A 25,529-nucleotide genomic window follows, 5' to 3' on the forward strand; every position below is an offset into this window, starting at 1 on the left:
CGGGACTGACATTTGCTACAATAAAATCATTTTAAAAGATACTCAAAATGCGTATATAATTTGCTGATCGGGAAGACCCATCCTAGACCAACATTTGGTTCTATTTGCACTCAAAATCTCACCCCCTAGAGATACATGTCACGTACAATATTTAATGTTTATTTTTGTATGAGAAGCTTTAATCACATACCTAAACCAACAAACAATTCCAATAAAATCTCTGAATTTGATTCGCACAGAGCTCACCGATCGTCACGAGACGTGGGGCACAGCAGGCGAAAATGCAAACCCGAGCCATGGCTATGAAGTCGTCGGGTTCGAGTTCGACAACGGCATCGGCGTCATCGTCGGGAGCTGTCAAAAGCAGCAGCGTTGGCGGTGAGATGCCCAAACGTAACGAAACCCTCTTGGAGGCAAAACGTCGCGCACGGAACATGCTCAAGAACCAAGGAAGCACTCAAGCCATGCAGGAGACTGTGACGGATATATTCCAGACCGTAAGTGTACCAACCGGAATCCTGCAACCTGTGCGCCAGTCCTCATTTAATCCATTTCAGGCTGTCAAGTCGCGACCATTGGTGCGCGGGGAAACGGCGATGGTCTATCATCAGTCGATGGAGCAGCATTGCTGCCGCTGGGACCCCAAACACTTGGAGTGTCCGGAACGCTTTAATCGCGTTTTGGATCGGTAAGTTGTGCCAGCTCAAACAGCAATAAAGAAAGGTCCTTAATTGAGAGTATTTTAATGGCACAGCTGCAACGAATTGAAGCTGTTGGATCGCTGCCTGTCAGTGTCGCCCAGGCTGGCCACCAAACAGGAGATCCTACGCCTGCATACGGCCGAGCATTTTGAACTGTTGGAGCAGACATCCGAAGTGTGCGACGATCCGAGCATGGAGGAGCTAAGCTCCCGTTTCGATTCAATATACATACATCCGGTGAGAGAAATCTAGCAGCAGCAGCAGCCCCATTGTTTCCATATTTACATATTTAATTATTATTATTATATGCATATAGATTAGCCTCAATTGGAGCTTGGATTTGATTAGATTATTGTTGAATCTGTTGCATATTCATGAGACTATTCGATTACACTCGAAATCAGCGCCCAATTGCCTGAGAACTTCTGTCTATTCTGCTGCATTTGCATTTCCAGTGCACGAAATCTTTAAGCTAAACTTCACAGCAATTTCTGCAGTCCTAACTGTCAGTCTTCGTTTTTGTGCCCTTCATATTTCACACAAATATCAGGCAGCGATAGGCGGGGGCTTGCCCTCTCTAATAATATTTAATTAAGTAATCTGAATTGATTTTTGTCTGAGAATAGACTTCAAGTTGCTGGCCATTGATAGTCGTTAGTCGTCTCAAGTTCTAACCACATGCAGTTGATATTTTCAATGCCTAAAATTCAGCCTAAATTGAACAACAAACGAATGTGCTAGGAGTATCTGATCTGTGTTAACCTCTATTCTTTTCCCTTTTTATGTATACCCGGTACTCGAAGAGTAAATATAGTTTATTGTATTTGTGAGAATAGCGGTTGTATGTAACGCACAGAAGGAAACGTTTCCGACCCCATAAAGAATATATATTCTTGATCAGCATCAATAGCCGAGTCGATTGGGCCGTGTCTGTACGTCTGTCCGTCCGCCTTGTTGAGCGCCTGGATCTCAGAGACTATATAAGCTAGAGCCACCAAATTTTGCATCCAGACTTCTGTATGCCCACACTGTTACAAGTGTATTTAAAACATGAGCCCCGCCCACCTTCCGCCCCGCAAAATGTCGAAAACCTTAAGTAGGGAATGACCATATCTATTAGATCACCAAATTGGGATCATTATTATAGCCAGAATGACGAAATTAATTTGCAGTCCCTTCTCGTTTAGTCCACATTTCAGTTGTCTTTGCTGGCCAGCGGCTCCACCATAGAGCTTGTGGATGCCATTATTACGGGCAGGGCGCAGAATGGCATGGCCATCATTCGACCGCCCGGACATCATGCCATGAAGGCTGAATTCAATGGTTATTGTTTCTTCAACAATGTGGCACTGGCCGCGCAGCATGCCCTCGATGTGCACAAGCTGGAGCGCATACTGATCCTGGACTACGATGTCCATCATGGTCAGGGCACACAGCGCTTCTTCTACAACGATCCAAGGTAAGAGACAGAGCGAGGAGTATCAGTATCCTTCAGTATCCAGCAATTAAATGTTGCTTTTTTTAGGGTTTTATATTTCTCCATACATCGCTTTGAGCACGGCAGCTTCTGGCCAAATCTGCAGGAGTCCGATTACCATGCCATTGGCGAGGGCCCCGGCCTGGGCTTCAACTTCAATGTGCCGCTTAATGAGACCGGCTTGGGGAACGGCGAGTACTTGGCCATTTTCCAGCAGCTGCTGCTGCCCGTGGCCATGGAGTATCAGCCAGAGCTGATTATCGTCTCGGCCGGCTATGATGCGGCTCTGGGCTGTCCCGAGGGTGAAATGCAGGTGACGCCCGTCTGCTATGCGCATCTGCTCAATCCGCTGCTGCGTCTGGCCGACTCCCGTGTGGCCGTTGTGCTCGAGGGTGGCTACTGCCTGGACTCCCTGGCCGAGGGTGCGGCCCTCACGTTGCGCACCCTGCTGGGGGACCCCTGCCCCGTGCTGATCGAGCCGCTGCTGCCGCCAAAACCAGCACTGGTCAAGTCCCTTCTCAACTGCATCTTTGCCCATCGGCCGTACTGGCGTTGCCTCCAGCTGCAGGCCACCTACGATCCTCCCGAGCTGCAGACCAAGGACGGGAATCTGGACTTGCATATTGTGGAGCGTGTCTGGATTGGTGGACCGCCACCTGTGACCATTTATCCGACGCGCGACACTTCTGTGCAACATCTGATTCCCGCTGCGATTGTGGCCGAAAATACGGATCGGTTGCGCAGACTGCGGCTGGAGACGAGTCTGAGGGTGCCCGGAGTGCGTGTGTGCTATGCCTACAACCCGGAGATGATGGAGCATCGCAATCTGGACGATCTGGGACATCCGGAGCAGCCGAAGCGCATTCAGTTTATCCACAAAATGCACGAGGACTACAAGCTGCTCGGTCGCATGAAGCTGCTCGCTGCGCGGGCGGCCACCACCGATGAGATCTGTTTGGCGCACAGTCGCTCGCATGTGAACACAATGCGTCGAGTGCTGGGACGTGACAAGAAGGATCTGCAGGCACAGGCAGCGACATACAATTCGGTGTATCTGCATCCGGCTACCTTTGGCTGCGCCACCCTGGCCGCTGGATCCGTGCTCCAGGCGGTGGACAGTGTGCTGCGCGGAGAATCCCGCAGTGCCATTTGCAACGTGCGACCGCCTGGCCATCACGCAGAGCCCGACCAGCCGCACGGCTTTTGTATCTTCAACAATGTGGCCATTGCCGCCCAGTATGCCATTCGGGAGTTTGGCCTGAAGCGTGTGCTCATCGTTGACTGGGATGTCCATCACGGCAATGGCACACAGCACATCTTCGAGTCGAACCCAAAGGTGCTGTACATTAGCGTTCATCGCTACGAGAATGGCACCTTCTTCCCCAAGGGCCCCGACGGCAACTACGATGTGGTGGGCAAGCACTCAGGAGCTGGCTTTAATGTGAATATTCCATGGAATAAGGTGAGTCTCTTACGATTTCCCCATGCACTCCAGTTGCTCATTCTTTTTTGTTTGTTTTACAGAAGGGCATGGGGGATCTGGAGTATGCCTTGGCATTCCAGCAGCTCGTCATGCCAATTGCTTACGAGTTCCAGCCGGAGCTGGTGCTCGTGTCGGCGGGCTTTGATGCGGCCATTGGCGATCCATTGGGCGGCTGCAAAGTCTCACCCGAAGGCTACGGCCTGTTCACCCATTGGCTGTCCGCTTTGGCCGGTGGCCGCATAATTGTGTGCCTCGAAGGCGGCTACAATGTGAACAGTATTTCGTATGCCATGACAATGTGCACAAAGACGCTGCTGGGAGATCCTGTGCCGACGCCACAGCTGGGTTCGGTTGCGCTACTTAGGCCGCCGACAACGGCCTTCCAGAGCTGCCTGGAGACGCTACAGTGCTGCGTAGAGGTACAGCGTCAGCATTGGAAATCGCTCGAGTTTGTTGGCTACCGCCTGCCACATGGCTATCAAATTGGAGAGAATAACAACGAGGATTTTCTTGCCGCTTCCCTGGTGAAGTTGAATATTTCAAGTGACGACGCCCAGGGTGCGGCGGGCGGACCCACCGATTGCGAACAGGCCGATCCTGGGCAGGAGCGGCCCAGCGACAGCAAGCCCAAAGTCAAGGTAAAGCCGCCCAATCATTCAACGGCCGCGCCAGAGGAGGTACGATGAGATTCGAGCACAAATGCTGGACGGACATAACTAATCTCTGCCATATTTTTCCGTCCAATTTCTTTTCTAATTATTCTCTCTGTCTCCCTCATTGCCGCGATGCAACTCTCTGTCTCTTTTTCGCTCTCTTTCTATCTCTATCTTTTGGTGTCTAAAATTCATTTGCATTCATGGTGGTGGCCGCGCATGCGCTGGCAGATGTTTGCCATTCCTCCAAGCAAGACTTGTCCGCACATGAGAATACTGCGACCGGAATTGGTGCCGCAATGTAAGCAACAAGAGCATCCCACTCGTTACTCCCTGCTCCTGATCCTACTGCTCCTCCATTCTGTTTCTGTTTGTATGTTGTAGCAAGATGGATTCCAAGCCTGAATCTTCTGATATTTCATGTTGGATTTGCATGTCTTATGACTCTATTTTGGATTCAGACACATATATTTAATTTTTGATTGAAACTAAGTTTCAAAGTTGACCAGAAAACGTTCCCCGATCCACTTCAGCATAAACAATTTGTAATTCGTGTTTTCTTTTGTTTCAATTGGTGATGTCTGTTTATGGCCTTTATTTGTATTGCATTGGTGCTAGGCGTGTTTTGTTTTGCTACTTTCCACTCCCTTAAACAACTTCCATTATTTTTGATCATTTGTTAAATTGAATTATTAAATATTCCTTTGTTGTGTGTACTCCTTTGACTGATAAATAACATCTCTATTATCCACAGCAATAAACACGAGGGCTCCGTGCGGCGAATGCATTTCTAGGTCGGAGAACTGGATGTGTTTGAGCTGTCACTATATTGGCTGTGGGCGCTACGTGGGTCGGCACATGCAGCGGCACTGCGAGGCACTTGAGCATACACTGGTGATGCGCTTACAGGATCATGCCGTGTGGTGCTATGTGTGCGGCATTTATCTCGATAATCCGCGACTCTTCGAATACAAGAATCGAGCGCATCAGGATAGATATGGCAGACCGCTGGCCTGGCGGTATCCCTGTGCAAAGCGTGCCGATGGCTGTTATCCGTTGGATCTCGAGTCGGATTCGGAGGAGGAGGCCGATCATATTGCCAATGGCAGCTATCTTCAGGAGGCTCAGTGACCCTTGCTGCTGCGCGTCCTGCACGCCCTCACAGATTATATGTGCACACTGTGCCCACCATTCAGACACATACTCCAGTTCCTGGTCGAGCACATGTGGCCGCTGCTGGAACGCATTTACCTTAAGATGATCAAATTTTTTTTGGGAAATTGAGAAAACGTACACCACTCTCTTTCCCTATCTCCCGCCCTCCCTCGTTCCCCTTTTGGCAAAAACGAGCGCGCATAGAGCGCGTTTGTTGCATAAATTAATTGTTGCATGGGAGCTGGCTGTTTGGCGGTTCCCTTTAATGAATGGTAAAAACAAAAACCCCCCTTAACAAATAGAAATTGTTAATGTTATGAACTAATAATTAAATTCAATATATGTAATAAAGAGGTACAGTGTTAAGCAATTGCAAGCAGTGTTCCGTTCCTGCACTGCCTCGTCTTATAGCTGGGATTGGGGGCTTATTCCAGAGCTGCCTGGAAACACACACTGGAAAGTGCTGCGTGCGACAGTATTGGAACCCCTGGATTTTGTTGCAGCGCTAAATGATTTGTAACTGATAATCCACTAGTTTTTATTGTCAACATAGGAAATAAAACAAAACTAAGAGAAAAGATTTAAGCACTTTTTCTAACGTGTTTGCTTTTTAACCTTGCGCTTGACGGGTGTGTGGCTTGCTGGCTGCTTGCGTTTCCGTTTTGGTGCACTGTCACTGTCGCTGTTTTGTTCAGCCTTTCCTTTACGTGCCTTGGGCTTTGGCACCGTTGCCTCTGTGTCTTCGGATGATTCCGCATTGGAATCTTCCTCCTGCTTGCCGGACTTTTTTGTAACTTTTTTGGGTGTTGGCGCCGGGAGACTGTCGTTTTCGTCATCGCTTTCAGAGTCGGTGATGGCATCGCTCTCTCCATCGCTGCTATTTTCGTCAAAGTCCATCTCTGCCTTTTTCTGTTTCTTGGCTGATTTCTGTTGTTTTTTGGCTGCTTTCTTCGGTGTGGTCGCCGGCGGTTTGGCATCGTCATCAAACTCAATGGTGACAAAACCTTTTGGTGCATCGATCTGCAAGTCCGACTCGACTTCCAACGGCCTCGATGTGGGTACTGGCACTGCAGGACTCTGTTTTGGACGAGCAGCGCCGCCTTCGATCAGCGAGAGATCGACCAGACCCAGGCTGGTGGGACGACAGCCAATACTGGTGCTGGCAATGAATGTAAGCTCCCGTTTCTCCAGATCAGAGCGCCACACTTTGATTTCGCCGGCACTAAAGGAAGATGCAGGAGGTTAGACAACAGCGAATAAAGCTTCTTTCAGTCCACTCACCTAGACACAGACACCAGCGTGTTGTTCAGACAAGCCACGGCCTTAACACGAGCCGCATGGGCAGGCAGTATCTTTGGCTGCGTTGAGACACAGAAATGGAATCAAGAAAATACAAGAGAAGTCTTCACTTAAACACTCACCTCAGCCTCTTTATGGTCCGCGAGGGAGATCCAAGCGAGGCTGCCATTCTCCAGACCCGACAGGCATTCCGTTTCGTCCAGCCACGCCACACATATCGGTCTGGATGGGGTCTTTGCACGCCTCGCCACATTGGCCGTTTTTATGTCCCAGATCTCGAGCACCTGAAGGCCAGTTAGTGTGAAGTGTTCGCCATCCGTCGACCAAGAGAGACAGTCGGGTGCCGCACCCAGGGTGGTCTTGCTCTTTAGGTTGGTCCTGTAGACGACGCGGCCCTTGACCAAGTTCCAGGTGTTTAGGATGCGATCACCGCCCAGGGAGAGGCACAATTTGCTGCTGGGATGGCAACTAATGTGTGTAATGGGAGTGCCGGCGTGCGCTTTCTTCCAGTCTCCAGCAACGGCCCAACTGCCCACGCGAGTGGCCTTCAATTGTCCATCGGAGCTGCCCGACAAGAGATGCGACATGTCCGGTGCAAAGGACAGCGCGTTTATGGTTCCACTGTGCGAGAGCAGGACTTGGGATAGCTTGCGCTGGCGCATGTCGTAGACAAATATGCGATCGTCGCTCCCACCGCTGGCCACCCAAGGGCCCTGCACCGAAATGCATTTGATGGCGCCGGCATGGGACTTGTCTGCGAACGTTTGCTTCAGCAGCAACTTGTTCTCGTCTTTGACCTCCTCCTCCACAATCTGGTAGCCCAGCAGGTACTCCTCGTAGGTGCCCACAATGATCTCAATCTCCGGGCACATCTCTGCAATGGAAACTTCTTTCTGTGGCGGCATTTTAAGTTTGTTTATACGCGATTCTGGAACCGCACGAATCGTAGCACGTGTGTGCGTCGGGGTGGCAACCTTTTGGTAGGTATATTTCGACAATTGTTCGGTATATTACGGTATATTTGAGAAGGTAACACTTTTAGAGACGCTTACAAACAGATTTCAAACTAAATTATTAAATTATATTATTGTTTCAGTGTTAAAAGTCTTTGCAATCTAGTAATATCAAATATAACATCAACATCGAGGAATATGATTTAAGACTACGGAGTATTTCGGTATATTTTTTAAATTAGATGGTATATTTTTGAGGGTCTGAAGGTCATACTGGCTGTATGAATTTATGATGCAGGAATTTGCGAGGAAAATTGCCTAAAAACTTAATTAAAATCATAACGCAGAACGCATAGTCAGATAGTGCTTTAATCGTTTGACTTTTAACTGAAAGGCTGCTAACGGAGGACTGGCGTGGTCTAACACGTGAAAAGACGCGCCACAATGTCAAAGAGTTCTGGGTGAGTGTTTTCTTGTTGTATTCGGTGTTTTTCATTCCTCCCTGCAATTGCTTATTATTAATGGAACTGTGACCAATTTGTCAATAAAACGCATCTGTTATCCACTAAACAAAAACAGGCGTGACCGGGAGCGAGATCGCGACCGCGACAGAGACCGCGATCGGGATCGCGACAGTAAGCATGAAGGCCGCAGTCGGGACAATCACGCACATGAGAGCCGTGGCAGTCGGGGGGAATATGAGATGAGCAAGTCTCGTAATGGAGGCGGCAACAGTGCTGGCGGCGGTTCTCGAGGCAGCCGCGATGAGCGCAAGCGTGGAAAGGAGCAGTCCAGCAGAGACAAGGACAATGATCGAGGGCGGCGTGAGGACAAGCGACGTCGGCGATCCTGGTCTAAGGAATATGAAAAGGATAAGTAAGTCGGTGATGGCTACAACTGGTTTGATAAGCTGTTTTTTGATTAAACGGGCTTCCACTTCTTTGCAGGCGCCAGGACAAGGAACGGGACAAAGATCGTGACCGTCAGCGGGAGAGGGAAAAGGATCGGGAGCGCGACAAGGAGAAGGAACGCGACCGGGAGAAGGACCGGGATCGTGAGCGGGACCGCGAACGTAATCGGGATCGTGAGACGGAACATAGAAATCCGGTAACTGTTGCCCCTCTAGTGATACGCCTGTCCTCGTCCAGCTCCTCCGATGCGGAGGTGGAGGAGATTGACAAGGAGGAGCAGCAGCGGCGTCTAGAGCAGGAGATGATCAAGCGTCGCGAAAGAATCGAGCGTTGGCGCGCGGAACGGAAGCGTGAGAACAAGGCGTCCGCACCGGCCGTTGTGAAAACGGCTAAAAAGTGGAGCCTGGAGGACGAGTCCGAGGAGGATGACAGCAATCCCGCACCGCCACTGGAGAGCGGCACCAAGATAGACACAGAGGAACCCGACTCGCCACCATCCAAGTTTCACAGCATTCGCAAGCGCTTCGACGATGATGTGGTTGAAGCGAAATTCGCGCCCATGAAGCGTCCCACCTTCAGCAAGACCTTTGGCGTGAAGCTCGGCATGGGGCTGTCTCCGGCCGATGCTACCAAATCGACTAAACTGGACAAGAAGGAGACTTCTGGCGTAGATGCCAAGCTTAAGGTCAAGAAAGAGTCAGAGGCAAGCAAACCAATTGAACCCAAAAAGGAGCCTGAAGAGAATACGCCTCCACTACCACCAATAGAGCCGCCAGAGGTGACACCACCACCAGCAACAGAGTTAGCAGCAGCAACAGCAGCAGAAGTCGTCGTCAAGCAGGAACCAGTTGAAGCGAAACAGGAAGAGCCCAAGAAGCAGCCGGAGGAGGAAATTGATCCATTGGATGCATACATGCAGGAGGTCAACAAGGAGATGCGACGCGTGAACAACTTTGTGGAGCCGCCGAGCCAGACCCAGGGCGTTGTCATACTCACGGGCGTTGCCAAGAAAAAGTCAGCGGAGTCGAAAAAGGGCGAACTGATCGAACAGAACATGGACAGCCTCGAGTACTCGAGCGAGGATGAGCTGGAGGACATACGCGACACGGCCGTCAATCTGGCAATGAAGCATCGCAAGGAGTTGGCCAAAATCGATCACTCATCGGTCAGCTATGCCCCATTTCGCAAGAACTTTTATGTGGAGGTGCCCGAGCTGGCGCGCATGACACCATCAGATGTCGAGAAGTATCGCACCGAGCTGGAGGGTGTTCAAGTGAAGGGCAAGGGTTGTCCCAAGCCCATTAAGGTGAGTCTCGCGGCACCAATCCATGAACGTTGCCATGTATTAATGTTTCTTCGTTGCATCTATAGACATGGGCACAGTGTGGCGTTAGCAAGAAGGAGATGGATGTGCTGAGGAAGTTGGCGTTTGAAAAGCCAACGCCCATTCAGTGCCAGGCCATACCGGCCATCATGTCCGGACGGGATCTGATAGGTATTGCTAAAACTGGCAGTGGCAAGACGTTGGCATTCATTTTACCAATGTTTAGGCATATCCTGGACCAGCCGAGCCTTGAAGAGGGCGATGGTGCCATCGCCATCATAATGGCACCGACCCGCGAACTCTGCATGCAGATCGGCAAGGACATAAGGCGCTTCAGCAAGAGTCTGGGCCTGCGGCCAGTATGCGTTTACGGCGGCACTGGCATCTCCGAGCAGATCGCCGAGCTGAAACGTGGCTCGGAGATTATTGTGTGCACACCGGGACGCATGATCGATATGCTGGCCGCCAACTCTGGCCGTGTGACCAATCTGCGTCGCGTCACCTACGTGGTGTTGGACGAGGCCGATCGCATGTTCGACATGGGCTTCGAGCCGCAGGTGATGCGCATCATTGACAATGTGCGCCCAGATCGCCAGACGGTGATGTTCAGTGCAACATTCCCGCGACAAATGGAGGCCCTGGCACGTCGCATTCTGAAGAAGCCCATTGAGGTGATTGTTGGCGGCCGATCGGTTGTGTGCAAGGACGTTGAACAGCATGTGGTCATCCTCAACGATGAGTCGAAGTTCTTCAAGCTGTTGGAACTTCTGGGCATCTACCAGGAGGCGGGCAGCATCATTGTCTTTGCGGACAAGCAGGAGAATGCCGACATTCTGCTGCGTGATCTCATGAAGGCCTCGTATCCCTGCATGAGTCTACATGGTGGCATCGATCAGTTTGATCGTGACTCCACCATCATTGACTTTAAGTCTGGCAAGGTGCGTCTCTTAATTGCCACCTCAGTGGCGGCACGCGGCCTTGATGTCAAGGATCTCATCCTGGTGGTCAACTACGATGTGCCCAATCACTACGAGGACTATGTTCACAGGTAAAATACTCCCTCTTCCCCAATAATTACTCCTCGATTCATTGATCATTTCAATTGTAGATGTGGTCGGACTGGTCGTGCGGGCAAAAAGGGCAGCGCCTACACGTTCATCACGCCCGAACAGTCGCGCTATGCTGGTGACATTATCCGGGCGCTGGATCTGTCCGGTTGCTTGGTGCCCGCCGAGCTGCAGACCCTGTGGACAACATACAAGGCCGCCCAGGAGGCCGAGGGAAAGAAGGTGCACACTGGCGGCGGCTTTAGCGGCAAGGGCTTCAAGTTTGATGAGCAGGAGTTCAATGCGGTCAAGGAGAGCAAGAAGCTGCAGAAGGCCGCCTTGGGTCTGGCTGATTCGGATGATGACGAGGACATCGAGCAGGACATTGACCAGCAGATCGAGCAGATCTTTGCCGCCAAGCGCACCGTCAAGGACACTTCGATTACGGCTGCCACTGCAGCTGCTGCTGCGGCTGCTGCTGCCGCCGCTGCTGCCGGTGGAAATGTCGCACTGGCTACCGCCGCCGCCCAAGCGGCAGCTGCGGCTACGGCAGCCAATCTGGCCATGGCATCCGCTTCAGTGGCCACAGTGGCCGGACAACAGGCGCCGCCAGGAATTCCCATGAGCTCCGACAAGTTGGAACTGGCCAAGCGTCTGGCATCGAAGATCAACAGCAGCAAGAACCTGGATACGAAGGGCAGCCAGGTGTCGGCGGTGGAGCCCATACTGAAGGGTCACCCAGCAGCCGGTTCCGTGCTGACGGCCCGAACGGTGGCCGAGCAGATGGCCGCCAAGCTGAACAACAAGCTCAACTATCAGCCGAAGGAGGATGAGGAGGCCATTAGCACACTGATAGCCAATAGCAATTCGTTTACCAAATACGAGGAGGAGCTTGAGATCAATGACTTTCCACAGCAGGCACGCTGGAAGGTTACCTCCAAGGAGGCTCTCGCCCAAATCTCCGAATACTCGGAGGCGGGCCTAACAGTGCGTGGCACCTACGTGCCCCAGGGCAAGCCACCGCCCGAGGGCGAGCGTAAGCTCTATCTGGCCATAGAGAGCTGCAGCGAGTTGGCCGTCCAGAAGGCGAAGCGTGAGATCACTCGCCTCATCAAGGAGGAGCTGCTCAAACTAAGTTCATCGCATCACGTCTTTAACAAGGGACGCTACAAGGTGGTCTAGTCCTATACCCGCATCTAAACTATTCGTCTATGCTATGCTAAGTGTAGTGTATTGTTCTCTGGAACTTATTAGCAATATACACACAATTTAATTTTAGTAAAACAAAATAAAAGGCAAAAGACCTTAAGAAGACGACGACCTCCCTTCTACGGGCAACGTAATACATTATCCACAGAACATTTTCAAAATTACCTAGCCTAGAAGGGGACTACACATTAGAGATCGAACCCAGGGGTTTTAAAACACAAACCCAGCAAGTATTTATTATATACTATATTATTAATATTTTAAGGAACTAATTTTTGTGTGTAGTAATGCTCGAGACGATGCGTTTAGGGTCAAACATGCTCGAGTCATATGCAATCGTAGCTTGTACTCTGGGTGGGTTACTGTGCTCACTTTTCATTTTAAAGGAAGTTCCCCCCGAAAGAAGGATGTATGCTTTTAGAGGGTATTTTAATTACTTCGAGTTTTATGCATAAGAAAATGTTGTTTGAAGCGTGCCATCAAACAGTATCAACAGTAACTAGAGCAGTTTTGATTATTTTCTCCGTTCGAACAAATGCACACAACCCCGAGAACTATGCACAAACGTGTATGATGCGAACCTGAATGCTCGCCTCGAACCTGATAATTCTCTGTTGCCCTAAAACTGTAAGCGGCTACTAATTGCAATTTGAATTTTCACATAGGGTCCAATTCCATTTTCTCCAATAGAAAATAATGCCAGTCCAGGTCCACAAGCTGATATCAGAAATTCTGTGACTCCCTTGCCAAAATGAGAATTCTTTTTGTGAGTGGTTATTTGTTTTTTTTCATAATTTTTGTTGCTTGTCTTGCTGCATTTTTATTTTATTTACTTATATATCGCCAGCACTCGAGCGCTCTCAATCAATTGATTTTCTTGCTACAGTATTTTTCTTGTGTCTAGAAACTACTAAAATTAAATTTAAATGTAGTTATGAGTTTTGTGGCTTTTCCGTTATCAATGGTATGTATTATAATTTTTTATAATTATTATTATGCGCTTTTTAGTTTTTTTTTGTTTGGTTTCTTTGAAAAAAATTGTAAGATTTCATTTTGGGTTTCTTTTTTATAAACTAATTTGTCGGCAAATTGTTTTTGTTTCTTGTTTTGTTTTTGGTTTCGATACAAAACTATTTTTAAATTTATTTTGCATTCTTTTGTGTTGTTTTTTTTATGTTATTCTCGGGGCTTGGTTTTCGTTTCTTACTTTAAAATTATTATTGCATTTTTTGCGCTCTTCATGATTTTGTTGTTTCTTTTTTGGTTGTATGTTTTTGTTTGGGTTGTCTTTATTCCGCCTATGGTCTACACTTTCAAAATCATTTACACGCGCCCTCTCTATATATATGTAGGTATATATGTATATCATCATCATTGTTATTTATCGCCTCGTTTTATATGTACAATTCTATGTTAAAACTATGAAGGGAAAACAACAAAAAAATTGTATGTATAGTATATAGTTTTGTCTTTAAAATTCTTTAAATATATACTATATATTTATATGTAATTTTATAGTTGTCATAGAGTGATTTTATTGATTTAATTTTTGGTTTCCTTCGTCACGCTCATGATCCTCGTTTAGTTTTCTTTTTCTTTTTTTTTTTAGTTTAGTTTGGCAACATTTTAAATTCGTTGCAATATCTCCAGTTGCTGCTAACATTTCATTACTTTATTTTGGTGTTGGGGGGCACTTCTTTCCACCCGGCATTAATTTACTTATAAATAGACAAATAAAAAAAAAAATTTGAATTATATTATTTTTTTTTTGCTGGTTGTTGCCGTTTTCTCATGGGTTAATCGTTAACCCTTCCTTTGAGTGTGATTGTGTTTGTGTGTTTGTGTGTTTGTGTGGAGGAAACAAATTAAGGAAGCATCTTAAAGTCTGCTCTATAGGGAGGGGTTCGGGGGAGTTCTTAGTGACTTAAAGATCTGTCGGTTGGGATGGGTGACTACTTCAAGCTAGCATGTTCTTTGGATCTGTTGGTTATATTGCTGCTGCTGCGGTATGTACAATCGAATCAAAGTTCTCTATATTCTTAGGTATATATAATCGTAGTATATACAATGGCTAATGCATATATATATATCTCTTTGGTTGGGGGACTGGGGATGTGTATGTGTGTGTTATTGTAGTTATTCTTGTAGCTGCTGCTACTACTGTTTGCTGTTGCTGTTGCCACGTCTCCAGATCATCCACATCTTTCTGCTTTCTCCCTTAGATCTATAAGCTTAGAGTCTTATTATCGGATCACTTGAAGCAATTTCTTGGCATATCTTCTTTTTCTTCATCTTTGGTCTTTCTTTTGTCTATCTGTGTGTGCCTGTGTGCGTGTGTCTCATCGTGGTTGGGCAGTAGCAGAGACACAGGATTGAGGAGGGGTTCAATTGATTTATCAACTCAATTTCATCTTCCTTTTGGGTTTTCACTTTTGTGTTTGTTCTGGAAAATATATACCAAATTGGAGGAAAAAAACCCATTCTAGCGATTAGTTCTTACTTATTGTTCAATCGAATATTTGTCAGCAAAATAAAGTTCTAAACCACATCTCATATTCATAGTTTCATATTCCTCATAGCATTTTGTGTTGTAAAATATTATAACCTGTGCACAAATATTTTAAATAAACAAAAAAAAAACCCATGGAAATGTAATTGGTGATTGTTTTTAACTCAGAATGGATAAATCGATATAATATAATTAATTCATGAAGTTGCCAATTGAATATTTATAAAATATTTTGAAAATGATTCAGATTTTTTAGTCATTTAACTTACACTGAAAAAAAAAATATTTCCAATGATTTATATTACTTTTTAAATTGAGAAATGGGGTATCAAGATTTAACGGCAAAGGCATACACGGTTGCTTACATTTTGTATGCTCAAAACTGTAACTTTAAAACTAATTTTAAAACAAAAACATTCCCGAACGCTGAACAGTTTCTGAACGTAAATACTTGCTATATCACGGTCCAAAGAGTATATTTTTTGTAGAGAAATAATGGGGAAAATCTATATGATATTTGCATGTTTAACCCTAGGTATATTATATTTTCGAATTCACTTGGATGATAAATAATATCAAAAATGCCAAAAATACTGTTAGATTAAGAACGCCTTAAATACCCAGCATTAGGTTTCTTTCCACATACATATGCACAGTGTGTACCCAAAAAACAACGTAATCGATTTTTTAATAGACATATATACATATAGGCATGGATAATGGATACTGTGGTAAATATCTGAATGCTAAGATGGAGATTTTACTGGTAAAATGTGTGTGACTAGTGGGGCAGGTCTTACCTTTTTACTCTAATACAATTTTTAATAAATTATTGCATTTGATATGTTGGTCCATTGTTTCATTACTCGTTCCTAAAAAAATTCTTGTATTTCTTGGTTTTTTTTCTTTCTTTTGCGTTTGAGTTTCTTTCTTGCTTTCTTTTTTTTGTGTGTGTTTTGTTTTAAATATTTTTGCAATTTGTTAATTTTTTTGGGGCAGAGGGAAGTGGAGTGGGATTGGGGATGTGGAATTGGAGAGGGAAGGTGATGGTTTACGGGGGAAGATTGGATAAATGTTGATAGTTGTGTATGCTGCTATTTATGGGTATTAATTTTTTGTTGCTGTTGCTGTTGCTGTTGCTTTGGTTGTTGTTGTAGTTGTTTGATTAATGAGAAGTGAAGAAAGAATCATTTGCTGCTGATGCTGCTGCTGCTGCTGCTGATCATCATCATCATCATGCCATCTCGTTCCTCAACATCATCATCAGATCATCATCACCATGGTTGGTTACGTAACTGCTTAAAACTCATCATCGTATCACATCACATCGCATCGGATCGTTTCTGTAAATCTATATCTGATGAATCCTTTAAAGATAATAGTCGCCCGTCATGGAGAGAGATGTGGCTGCCGATGTCGCTGCCGCTGCCGCCGCTGCTGCTGCTGCTGCTGATGATGATGATGATGATGCTTGTGTTGTTGCCGCTGATGCTGCCGCCGCCGCTGCTGCTGCTGCTGCCGCTGCTGCTGCCGTGTTAACCGCCGCCGCTGCCGTCATAAACGACTATCAGTATCCGAATCCCGCCGAACCGTGGCCAGTCATTGATGGTGTTACACTACTAACTATACCTAATTGTGTGGCTGTATTATTTGATTGTCAGTGTTGTTGAGCGGCAAATTTCATACGTTTTTGTTTTTGGCGTTGATTGCAGAACCAGACACGCACCACGTTTTTCTTCAAGTCCAGCTTTTCGGCGATGGCCGCGATTTTCTCACCGGATGGCCTCGGCTGGACGGCAAAGTAGGCTTCCAGGGAACGCTTTTCAGGTGCCGCAATGGAAGTCCTTTTTCTTGAAAAAAGACTCGATATAGATTACTTTAGAAATGGGGCCCTAGAGTGGGAATGGTCTATGGGTGTTGGGTTCTTGGGTTCTTGGGGGTTCAATTTTAATTCCATTTGATCGTTTTAGATCGTGTCTGGTGTGTGTATCGGTCATCGATAATCGCCGATAATCAGTTATCGAGGTTAGCTTATGTTTATGTTCAAACGATTATCGACAATTTACCATTTTTGTGCAATTTGTTCGTTCGATAGATTATCGATAGTCGCCGATTGTTTATTGCTCATCGCTTCTCGATTATCGACCATCGGTTAAGGGCTGGCCTAAGGCCACCTTCTTCTCGGGAATCAGTCTCATCTTTGGGGTCAGTGGGCCAATTACATCGAGCTATGACGGGTATCTGAGGGATGAGGTCTTGCCGGGTGGGGAGTGGCTGGATCAGGGATTTGATGGGTTGTGGAATTGGCTCTGTCAGCGGGAGTCGGGCTTTACCGTGATAATTAAAACACTTTCTACCTTTTCTTTTCGCCCGCCGGCAGCACACTGGGCGCATCCGGATCGCGTCGCTTGTTTTTCGCCTGCGCCTCAGCCTCCTCCAGCCACGCCTGCAGTATGGGCTTAAGGGCGATCATGTTGTTGTGCGACAGCGTTAGGCTCTCGAACCGACAGATTGTGCTTTGCGACAGCGCACCGACGCCAGGTAACTTGAGATTGGCCAGGGCTTTGCCCACATCGGCTTGCGTGACACCTGGAAGCGGAAGCGAAAGTGGAAGTGGGATTTAGAGAAGGAAGTTAGGAGCTTGCGTGTGGCTTAGATGCACATACCTAGCTTTATGCGCCGCTGCTTGAAGCGCTCCGCAAACGCTTCCAGCTCTCGGGGATCGGTGTCGGTGTCGGGATGCAGGCCAGCGGCAGCCACCGCCGCCGTTATAACAGGATGATGTACCGCTGAGTGTCCATGGTGTCCTGAACAGCATGAACAGTTGGATGATATATGATATATGATATAAGATAGAATATAACTAGGCTCATCAAAGACTTACCCCCCGTGTGGCCACTTAACGTGCCCGGATGGTGGTGGCTCATCATGTGATTCATACTGTGATAGGAACCGTGCAGGTGCTGGTGTGTGGGCGTTAATGGTGACTCCGATATGGGCGCTAATGTTGTCATTTGTCCCGTCGGATCCAGCATATCCAGTTGATCCATTGAATGGTGCATCTGTTGCAAAGAGCAAAACGAATTCTTAATGAGAATTGATGGAGGGGAAGAAATCGAAACATACAGGAATTATAAGAAATATGTTCAGACAATAAATGTAATGCGTTTTTTCTATAATCTAACTTATAAAATGTTAAAATATATCTTATAACTATAATTCGATATAATTGGTATTATTAGAATGGTATTTTTTTGGTTTAAATTTCAACTGTGTAGAAAGCGGACAGTGTCCGTCCAAGAGAATGTTGAGAGCTGTAAATTCTCGTTAATAATTAAACAATAATCTAAAAACAAATCGAAAACCATGGAAATCAATCAAAAAAACTCTACTCATTCGAATTTGTATCATCATCATCATTATAATCATTATTATCATTGTTGACATGACAGAATTCTGTCCGTGTCCCTCATCTAACTCGGCAAAGAAGATAATTTGTAAACTTTTCCATTCCAAATGGGAGCTGGGGGATAAAGCATGTATTTAAAGTTTCTTCTAATTAAAGTCCCAAGTCTCCGCTTTCCGGCTGCTCCACCAGGCAACCCTTTGGCAGCCAGGACACGGGGCTGCACTTGTCAAGTCGAGCGGGAACAGGAATGGGAATCTGGACTGGGACCCTTTTGTGTGTATGTGTGTGTGTGTGTGTGTGTGTTTCGAACTTTAATTGAACGAGAAATCAGGCCCATTTCCATTCTCATTCCTCTGGCACAAGCTCTAACCTTAAGTGGGAATGAAACGGAATGAAACGAACGGGAACGAAACGGATACGCTCTGGGGCGCACAACTCTTTTGTCTAGGCATCAAATATTTATAGAATTGTTCAATTATTAATGCAAATATGAATAGCAACTAAAAAGCTGTAGCACACGACTGTGTGGCCCATCCCCAAACCCCAACCCCAAACCTCTTCTGCATGTAGTATTCCACCTCTATCTGTCCTACTCTCTAACTATATCTGTCTATGCCTTCCTCCTGTTTGCCTTCCTCTGTCTCTGTCTTTGTGTAGTTTCGCTCCTTGTTGCTCCTACGATTGCGTTGCTTTGTTAAGCATTTAAACTGATTACAGCTGAAAAGTATGCTACAACAAAACGACAAATAGCCCCTCAGTCCATGTCTGAGGAGGAGCCCACCCACTCCCACTCCCACTCCCAATCTCTTACTCTTCCAGTTTCAGTTCCAGTTTCAGGCAGTGCTGCCCATTTTCATTTGAACGGGCTGCCAGAGGGAGCCGGAGCTGGGAGCTCCCACTGCAGTGCAGGGCAGGAAGGGGTCACTCATATTTATTTATCTTTTTGTGAATGTGGCGCAATCGGGCGGGTAAAACTAGAGCTGCTACTGCTACGGCTACTGCACCCCACCCAACCCTCTCTGCTCTGGCTCTGCTCTCTCCTTCTTCTATGTACAATAAACATACCACGCCCCCGCTTAGAAAAGGCTGCACGATGAGGAGACCGGGACCAGGACCTGGACCATGGGCTTGGAAACGGACATGGACACGGATGGACGCTGGCGCTGTGCCAATTATGTAAAACTCTAAAATGATAAGCAGTCATCCGGGAAGGTGTGGGTGCGACCTGGGGGAGGGGAGTGGAAGCGTGAGCTTAGGCCTATGCAGAACAATGAGACAGTTGCTCTCTCTCTCTCTCTCTCTGCCCCCAGCCATACTATATGCATGTATGTATATGTGTGTATATGTATGTATATCCTTAATGTATATGGAAAAACTATGTAGATGCTGGATGGGGCTGTGGCTGTGCCAGTGCCAGTGCCAGTGCCTGTGCCGTGCCCTCCCCTTGTGGCACAACGCCCTGGCTCCGAGTCTACGGGCCGCTGTGGGATGTAGCAAACACAATGGCAAACTCTTCAATTATAAACCAATCCCAAAATTAGTCTGACGGTTATTGGTTTGCACCCTTGGTGCGCTCTCTCACTCGCTCTCCTAGCTGCCTCTCACTTGCTCTGGCTACAGGCTGTGGCTCGCTGCTCAGCCTTGTTGTTCCTGTCTCTGTCGTCGACGCAGTGAATGCTCAACCACCCTGCGCAGGAGACAGAGAAACAAAGAAACCGAGAGGGCGCAACAAAGAGAGCCAGAGATAGAGAGAGTGAGAGAGAGAGAGAGAGAGAGCGCCGGCGAGTGACAAGGAGGGAAAGAGAGAACATTTTGGCAGTGGAGACTTTGGCCATGGACCGGGAATCCCGCTGCCAGGACCCAGGACACAAACACTCGGCATCAGCATCACCAGCAGCAGCAGCAGCAGCAGCAGCAGCAGCAACAACAACAGCAGCAGCAGCAGCCGCAGCAGCAGCGGTAACAGTACAACGGGCAAGGGGAGTTGTGCTGCATTGTGGTTGGCTGAGGCTTATGCAAAATTCATTTGGGCAGTGCCCCATCGATGTCGATGTCGATGCCAGCGTCAGCGTCAGCATCAGCATCGAAGGCTGCTGTTTGCCCCTGCCCCACACCCCTAAGGACACCGGGAAGAGAGCGGTAGAGGTAGAGGCAGTGGCAGAGTCAGGACTAGGACTCACGCTGGCCATTTCATTAGGCGCATAATTTGTACAATAATTAATCAAATTATTTAAAGGCCACAGGGCACTAATCGGTGCAGAAGAAAAAACCCAATGATGGATTTTGTTTTCTTAAAGCTTGTGGCATGAGCCTCAAAAACACTCACAGCTAGATGGCGCCACACAGAAGAAGAGACGAAATGCCAAGCCAAAGCCAAAGGCTCCTCCTCGCTCTCGCTCGAGCGGCAGAAGCTTCTTCCCCCTTCCAAATGGCATACGCATATGTATACATATGTGAGTGAGTGAGCCAGTGAGTGGGTGGGTGGGTGTGGCATGCCATTTATATTCTTCTTGCTCCTTGCTTCTATAATCAAATGCAACAATGCCACAAAGAAAAAGCAAAATTAAAGGAAAACAACAACAAAATTGTTAGCCATAAAAGGTGGAGAACAGAAATGAAACAAATGCATTGCCAAAATTTGTGTGCTTTGATTTTCCTTGCTTCACAGACACAACACACAAACGCACACACACACACACACACACACACGGGGGCACACAAGAGTAACTGAGCTGCAGTGGCTCTGTCCATGTGTGTGTGTGTGTGTGTGTGTGTGCGTGTGTGTATGTAAAGACGCCATTTTATGTGTGAAATACCCCACGAATGGCAAAGAGGGTATGCCCATTTCTTCAGGTATGTTTGCACTTGATTTGACAAACAAAAATAACGATTCTTGCCATAAGTTGACAAAGTTTATTTTCCTTTTGAAATGGTGATTTCAGCTTTAGACCAAGGATCGATTTGATTTGTAATTATTGGCATGCCTTAGAGGATGATGTGTCAGGAGAAACCCTTATTCGTGCCGCTGCCATTGCAGAATAAAACTGATAAGGAACACTCCCAAGCTTAAAGATAAAAAGCCAGCCAACATTTGGCAGTGCATGCACTTGTCTCTGTTCCAGTTGCTCATCTTCGTTCAATGAGCAATGTTGCTGGGTATTTTTATTGGCGCATTTGTTGCTGTTGCTGTTCGACTTGTGCTCGCCTGTGCTTTATAATTTATTAACAAATCTGCGAGCATTATTTATTTATTTGCCAGTTTGTGGATAAACATGTGACTATGTCTTGCCGTCTGCCTATCCTTTCTTTCTTTCTCTCTCTCTCTCTCTCTCTTAACGGCTTCCGGTGGGTCGCTCTGATTGTTTACGCCCAAATGACCTCATTATATATATCATGTAATTTGTTGTTGTCACTGTTATTTTCTTGTTCCTTTATTTGTCCACTTTTTTGCCCAGTTTTCTTGCATCTATTTCTTTGTGGGGGTTTTCCCCGTTCTGTTTTTGGCATATTTTGACATAATAAACCGTTTTTGGCACACTTTGTTGTTGCCTCTTTTCGCTCGTTGTAAATTTGTTTTCTTTTTGTCGTTGTCTCTCTGTGCTCATCCCCTTGCCACACGTGTGTGTGTGTGTGTGTGTCTTCTTTGTTATTGTTCATTAATTTTTAAGCATTGTTAATATATTATGGCGCTGACTTTCGTCACCAAGCACCAAACAGATACGACCCTAAAAGTCGGCCTGCAGTCAGAGCATTTGTCCCTCCTTTTGTAGCATACTTTCCCGCTGTCTTAGAACTTTGTGGGGGAAATGAAATGGAATATTAACATTCAGCACATCAACTTTCACAATTTCGAATATATGGGAATTATGTTGGGAATGTTATTTTGGGAATCGTCTCTGCGGGCAAAATATTGATTGATTGCCAAAGAGCACCCAAAGATCGCATGTCATTGCGAAAACTATTCCAAAATACTTGTCAAAAAGCTAAAAGACTGTACTCTTGTCCTTAACCATTTCGAAGACTCACTTCTTTTCCTTTTTTTTCATGTTCAAGCTTAATTTTTGTATTAAAGTTTTGTTGCGCTTATTTTTGGGCTTGAGGATCTGGCACGAATGACAGACATCATGTCACAGAATTCGTAGCCAAGCTGGACCATTTAGTGGGCACGGCAGGCATGATCAAGTTCGTGCTTATGCAGAAACTTGGCCACAACTTGGCCAGCGCCACTTTCATTATTACCTATTACCACCTAAAATTGATCAATTTTGAATGGTTGATGCTCCCTTTCAGTGCAGATGCATTGGTATGCAGTCACTTTATCCATTCGGTCGCTTATTCTGGGCCTTCCTTTCGTCTAACTCTGCACTTTTCAGCGCTCTGTCACTCACGGCAGCTGCACGCTACACTTTGGAATGCAACGGACAGTACGAGATGGAACCGGCCAGAATTTCAATTATAATTTTGCCAACAAAATTTGGATGGAGATTGCTATTTCAAGTGCCGTTCGGCTCTACAAACATTTGACATTTGAAGACTTTTCAGTTTAAGTTTCCGATTCGCATTGATCCCACCCGGACACATCCCTAGGTCGTTGTGTTGCCAGGAATCAGAAAGGTATCTGCTATCTTTCTAAACTTTCCTTAAAGTTGTGCTCCCTTTACCTTCTACTTCTGCTTCCAACTATTTGTTCTCATTAGAACTGATTGAGTGGCAAAGTTGAAGTGCTGCCGGGGGTTACACATCCCACAGGCCATTGTGGGTTCATCCATTTAGTTGTGCCTGTAATTAGCTGCAATTTGTTAGCGTCGCTTTGAAAAATTGCAACGCAAACAAGCTGAAGTGGCACAAGTGAAAAGTGGTGGAGTGGTGGAGTGGAGTGTACAGGCAGGGACAGTGAGTGTGACAAGATGGAGTATCAAATGCAGTGGCCTAATAATGAGGCAACAGTCTGCACCTTCGCACAACCATTCCATCTCCGCATCATGGATTGTTCTGCCAGGGCTTGGTGCCGCACCTGCACACGAGAGACTCGGCAACCCCTCGAACAGCTCCAAGCCTCTACGCAGCCCTTCCAGCTACCACTGCCCCGGCCATGCTCTCCTTTCTGCACCGCAAACAAACAGAAGCAACAGCAACGAGTATCGTTTATTTTGGGGAAACAAAGGAGACCTCATTTTCTCGATTTGTTTAACCAGAGAGAGAACTGAACCGAACCGAACCGAACTGAACTGAACCACACCGACAACAGCAACAAAGTTTTATAAATGGCTTGGGCCATTGTTGTGCGGCTGTTGCTGTTTGTTGAAATTAATTGGTGTTACACAAATGAGTAATTTTCAATGTACATAAATATTTGCACAAATTGCAATTTGCTGTTGAATCGCTCGGCCAGGGGACACGGCTCCCCCCATCCCACACGGTCAGTGGTGGTCCCAAGGATCCCAGGATCAGGAGTATATATATTTCAAGAGCTGTGCAAACACCAATTTTTATTGTCAAGCGTTAATAATTTGAACAATGAATAATATGAACGGTAAGCATCTGTTATTATTCCAAACAAATCAAAACAAGTGCATGCCCTGAACAAGGGGGCGCATCTCTATACTCCTGCGGATGGCAGGACCTCAGCCTTACACACACATAACCCCGTGTGGCCGTTGCCGTTGCCGTTGCCGTAACCGTTTGGGCGGGGCGCAGAAGTGCTCTTTGCTATTGCTAACCCTCCTCGGCCGCATCGGCCACACACAAATCTTCATAAATTGCAACGGCCGGGGCGACAGTTTTGGGAATTGAGACAAAGTGCGAGAAGGACTCGTAGCCGTGCGATGTGCGATGTTCGATGGAGATGGTGGTGGTGTTGCTGCTACTGCTGGAGAGTATCAAAAAGGGGTCGACAAATGGGAAAATGATACACTTTACTTATTTTCTACTGCACACACACTCAGGCACACAGGCACACACAGTCACAATCGAGAAACAACAAATTGCCACATAAATGTGGGGTGGTTTGCCACGTAATAGATTTTATTTTACTTTTATATCCGCCAGACACGGTGCGAGCCATTGGACGGGCACGGGTGTCGAGGGGTTTATGCCTTCGTGGCCTTACTTACTTTTACTTTTTACCTTTTGCCATCCTCCTGATCGGCAAGAAATCAAAAGGGAGAGGGAGAGAGACGGAGCGCAGGGGAGCGAGATGCAACAAGGGAATTCCCAGGACAATCTACACTGCTCGAAATGTGAGGGTAGCTATCGATATCGAACAGGTACCCCCCCGCTGACCGTATAACAACCAAGACCATACGGCAGTCGAGTAAACTTTATGTGTACGCATTTTTATGGCCATTGTAAATGAAGGTTTGAAATCCTTTAAAATTTACGATCCATCATCAACGTTTTTATTCGCAAAGAACAGATGATGGATCAACGATAACACCTCGATATTAATAAGCGAATTTGATTGGAGTGCATAAAAAAATATATTCACATTTTGTTGGAAACTAGTTCTCCTTTTTGATCGTTTACTGATTGAAAACTAAATGTGCATTAAGCCAAATAATAAATGGAAAATGTAATCATATGATAGCTGGACACATTGGCACACTTTATGGATTGAAACTCTTGCTATAGAGCGTTTTTCCAACTTGAACTTTAAGCAACTTGAAATGCGAAACGTACACTGGAGGGGACATGCATTGCGTGACTCCTCTCTGAGTGTATGTGCTTAATAAACTTCTTCAACACAGACACACACTAATAAGTTTCAGGGTTAACGGCAACATATTGTTGCTGGCTCATCATGCGTAGCAGTGGCAGTGGCAGTTTCAGTGGCAGTGAGGCCTGCGCCCAAAAAAAATATAATGAAGAAGAAGTGGCACGAAATTGGAAGGAAGGAAACGGAAGGAAGGAGGAGACAACCAGAACCGCCGGAGTTTACACGCCTCCGGCAAACCACCTGCCGCCAACCAACAACCCAAGTCCCATGCTCCTGTTTCAATTCTGGTGCTTTTTTTCCCCCGTTTCTTTTTTGTTCTCGTAATTTTTTACACATTGCGGTCCCGGCTTAACTGTGCTACCGGCTGTTTCGGCCTGCTCTACTGGGAGACATATCAATATAACCGGGACGCAGACACACACACACCCCCTTCCTCCATGTCTCACGTCACGCACACGGCAGTGTGGAACAAGTGCAGTGAGCAGAGGGTTGGGGAGGAAAGTGGCAATCACACGGCTCGGCGCTGGGCTCTCGACCCTCGGATCCGTTGCGTCGGAAAGTCTGTGCAATAAAAACAACAAAAAGTACAACGACACGCTGCACAAGCACAAGGACAGCAAGGACACGGGGGATTTCAAGCAGCAGCAGCAGCAGGGGGGGGGGGGGGGGGGGGGGGGGGAGGAAC

General features: G+C 46.7%; 4 protein-coding genes across 14 annotated transcripts in view; 2 read left to right on the forward strand and 2 right to left on the reverse strand.

The window, feature by feature from the left end:
- The first annotated feature begins 181 nt into the window (after window positions 1–181).
- On the forward strand, window positions 182–5,839 carry LOC117580704 (histone deacetylase 6). 3 transcript variants are annotated; one of them, XM_034267354.1, is made up of 8 exons: window positions 182–497; window positions 558–688; window positions 755–938; window positions 1,889–2,160; window positions 2,227–3,640; window positions 3,703–4,338; window positions 4,546–4,615; window positions 5,069–5,839. In XM_034267354.1, the coding sequence occupies exons 1-8, from the start codon at window positions 282–284 to the stop codon at window positions 5,443–5,445; spliced, it is 3,300 nt and encodes a 1,099-aa protein (XP_034123245.1). In that variant the 5' UTR covers window positions 182–281; the 3' UTR covers window positions 5,446–5,839. The 3 variants fall into 3 exon arrangements, with proteins under 3 accessions (XP_034123245.1, XP_034123247.1, XP_034123246.1); XM_034267356.1 differs by lacking the exon at window positions 4,546–4,615 and having other exon boundaries at window positions 240–497; window positions 3,703–4,299; window positions 5,069–5,202; XM_034267355.1 differs by lacking the exon at window positions 4,546–4,615 and having other exon boundaries at window positions 240–497; window positions 5,069–5,191.
- Window positions 5,840–5,979: 140 nt separating this feature from the next.
- Window positions 5,980–7,742, reverse strand: LOC117580708 (p21-activated protein kinase-interacting protein 1-like). The gene is made up of 3 exons (XM_034267363.1): window positions 6,891–7,742; window positions 6,751–6,827; window positions 5,980–6,691 (listed from the first exon to the last, which is right to left on the reverse strand). Exons 1-3 carry the CDS (start codon window positions 7,671–7,673, stop codon window positions 6,064–6,066), a joined length of 1,488 nt encoding a protein of 495 aa, XP_034123254.1. The 5' UTR covers window positions 7,674–7,742; the 3' UTR covers window positions 5,980–6,063.
- A 259-nt stretch (window positions 7,743–8,001) lies between these two features.
- Window positions 8,002–12,352, forward strand: LOC117580703 (probable ATP-dependent RNA helicase DDX46). 2 transcript variants are annotated; one of them, XM_034267352.1, is made up of 5 exons: window positions 8,002–8,182; window positions 8,301–8,597; window positions 8,669–9,938; window positions 10,004–11,004; window positions 11,065–12,352. In XM_034267352.1, the coding sequence occupies exons 1-5, from the start codon at window positions 8,166–8,168 to the stop codon at window positions 12,182–12,184; spliced, it is 3,705 nt and encodes a 1,234-aa protein (XP_034123243.1). In that variant the 5' UTR covers window positions 8,002–8,165; the 3' UTR covers window positions 12,185–12,352. The 2 variants fall into 2 exon arrangements, with proteins under 2 accessions (XP_034123243.1, XP_034123244.1); XM_034267353.1 differs by lacking the exons at window positions 8,002–8,182; window positions 8,301–8,597; window positions 8,669–9,938 and having other exon boundaries at window positions 10,007–10,127; window positions 10,183–11,004.
- A 3,322-nt stretch (window positions 12,353–15,674) lies between these two features.
- The window catches only part of LOC117580710 (inhibitory POU protein), a 28,304-nt gene continuing 18,449 nt past the window's right edge, over window positions 15,675–25,529 (reverse strand). For 2 of the 8 annotated variants that reach the window (XM_034267369.1, XM_034267365.1), the window contains 5 exons: window positions 17,605–17,806; window positions 17,387–17,527; window positions 17,078–17,309; window positions 16,407–16,570; window positions 15,675–16,349 (listed from right to left, as the gene is read on the reverse strand). In XM_034267369.1, coding sequence (XP_034123260.1) covers window positions 16,288–16,349; window positions 16,407–16,570; window positions 17,078–17,309; window positions 17,387–17,527; window positions 17,605–17,806 — 801 coding nt within the window. In that variant the 3' untranslated portion in view covers window positions 15,675–16,287. The remainder of the gene's footprint in view (window positions 16,350–16,406; window positions 16,571–17,077; window positions 17,310–17,386; window positions 17,528–17,604; window positions 17,807–25,529) is intronic. The other 6 variants (XM_034267371.1, XM_034267367.1, XM_034267372.1 and 3 more) reach the window with 4 other exon arrangements.

This window comes from Drosophila guanche, unplaced genomic scaffold (assembly GCF_900245975.1).
Source record: "Drosophila guanche unplaced genomic scaffold, DGUA_6, whole genome shotgun sequence".
Classification (NCBI taxonomy): Eukaryota; Metazoa; Arthropoda; class Insecta; order Diptera; family Drosophilidae; genus Drosophila; species Drosophila guanche.

Bases quoted from the DNA above. Each gene is read 5' to 3' on its own strand.
- LOC117580704 (XM_034267354.1), top strand. From the start codon at position 282: ATGCAAACCCGAGCCATGGCTATGAAGTCGTCGGGTTCGAGTTCGACA. The intron at 498-557 runs GTAAGTGTACCA...AATCCATTTCAG, and splicing joins TGACGGATATATTCCAGACC to GCTGTCAAGTCGCGACCATT. The intron at 689-754 runs GTAAGTTGTGCC...TTAATGGCACAG, and splicing joins TTTAATCGCGTTTTGGATCG to CTGCAACGAATTGAAGCTGT.
- LOC117580703 (XM_034267352.1), top strand. The intron at 8,598-8,668 runs GTAAGTCGGTGA...ACTTCTTTGCAG, and splicing joins AAGGAATATGAAAAGGATAA to GCGCCAGGACAAGGAACGGG. The intron at 11,005-11,064 runs GTAAAATACTCC...TTTCAATTGTAG, and splicing joins TACGAGGACTATGTTCACAG to ATGTGGTCGGACTGGTCGTG.
- LOC117580708 (XM_034267363.1), bottom strand. From the start codon at position 7,673: ATGCCGCCACAGAAAGAAGTTTCCATTGCAGAGATGTGCCCGGAGATT. The intron at 6,828-6,890 runs GTGAGTGTTTAA...GTCTCAACGCAG, and splicing joins CGGACCATAAAGAGGCTGAG to CCAAAGATACTGCCTGCCCA. The intron at 6,692-6,750 runs GTGAGTGGACTG...ATCTTCCTTTAG, and splicing joins ACGCTGGTGTCTGTGTCTAG to TGCCGGCGAAATCAAAGTGT.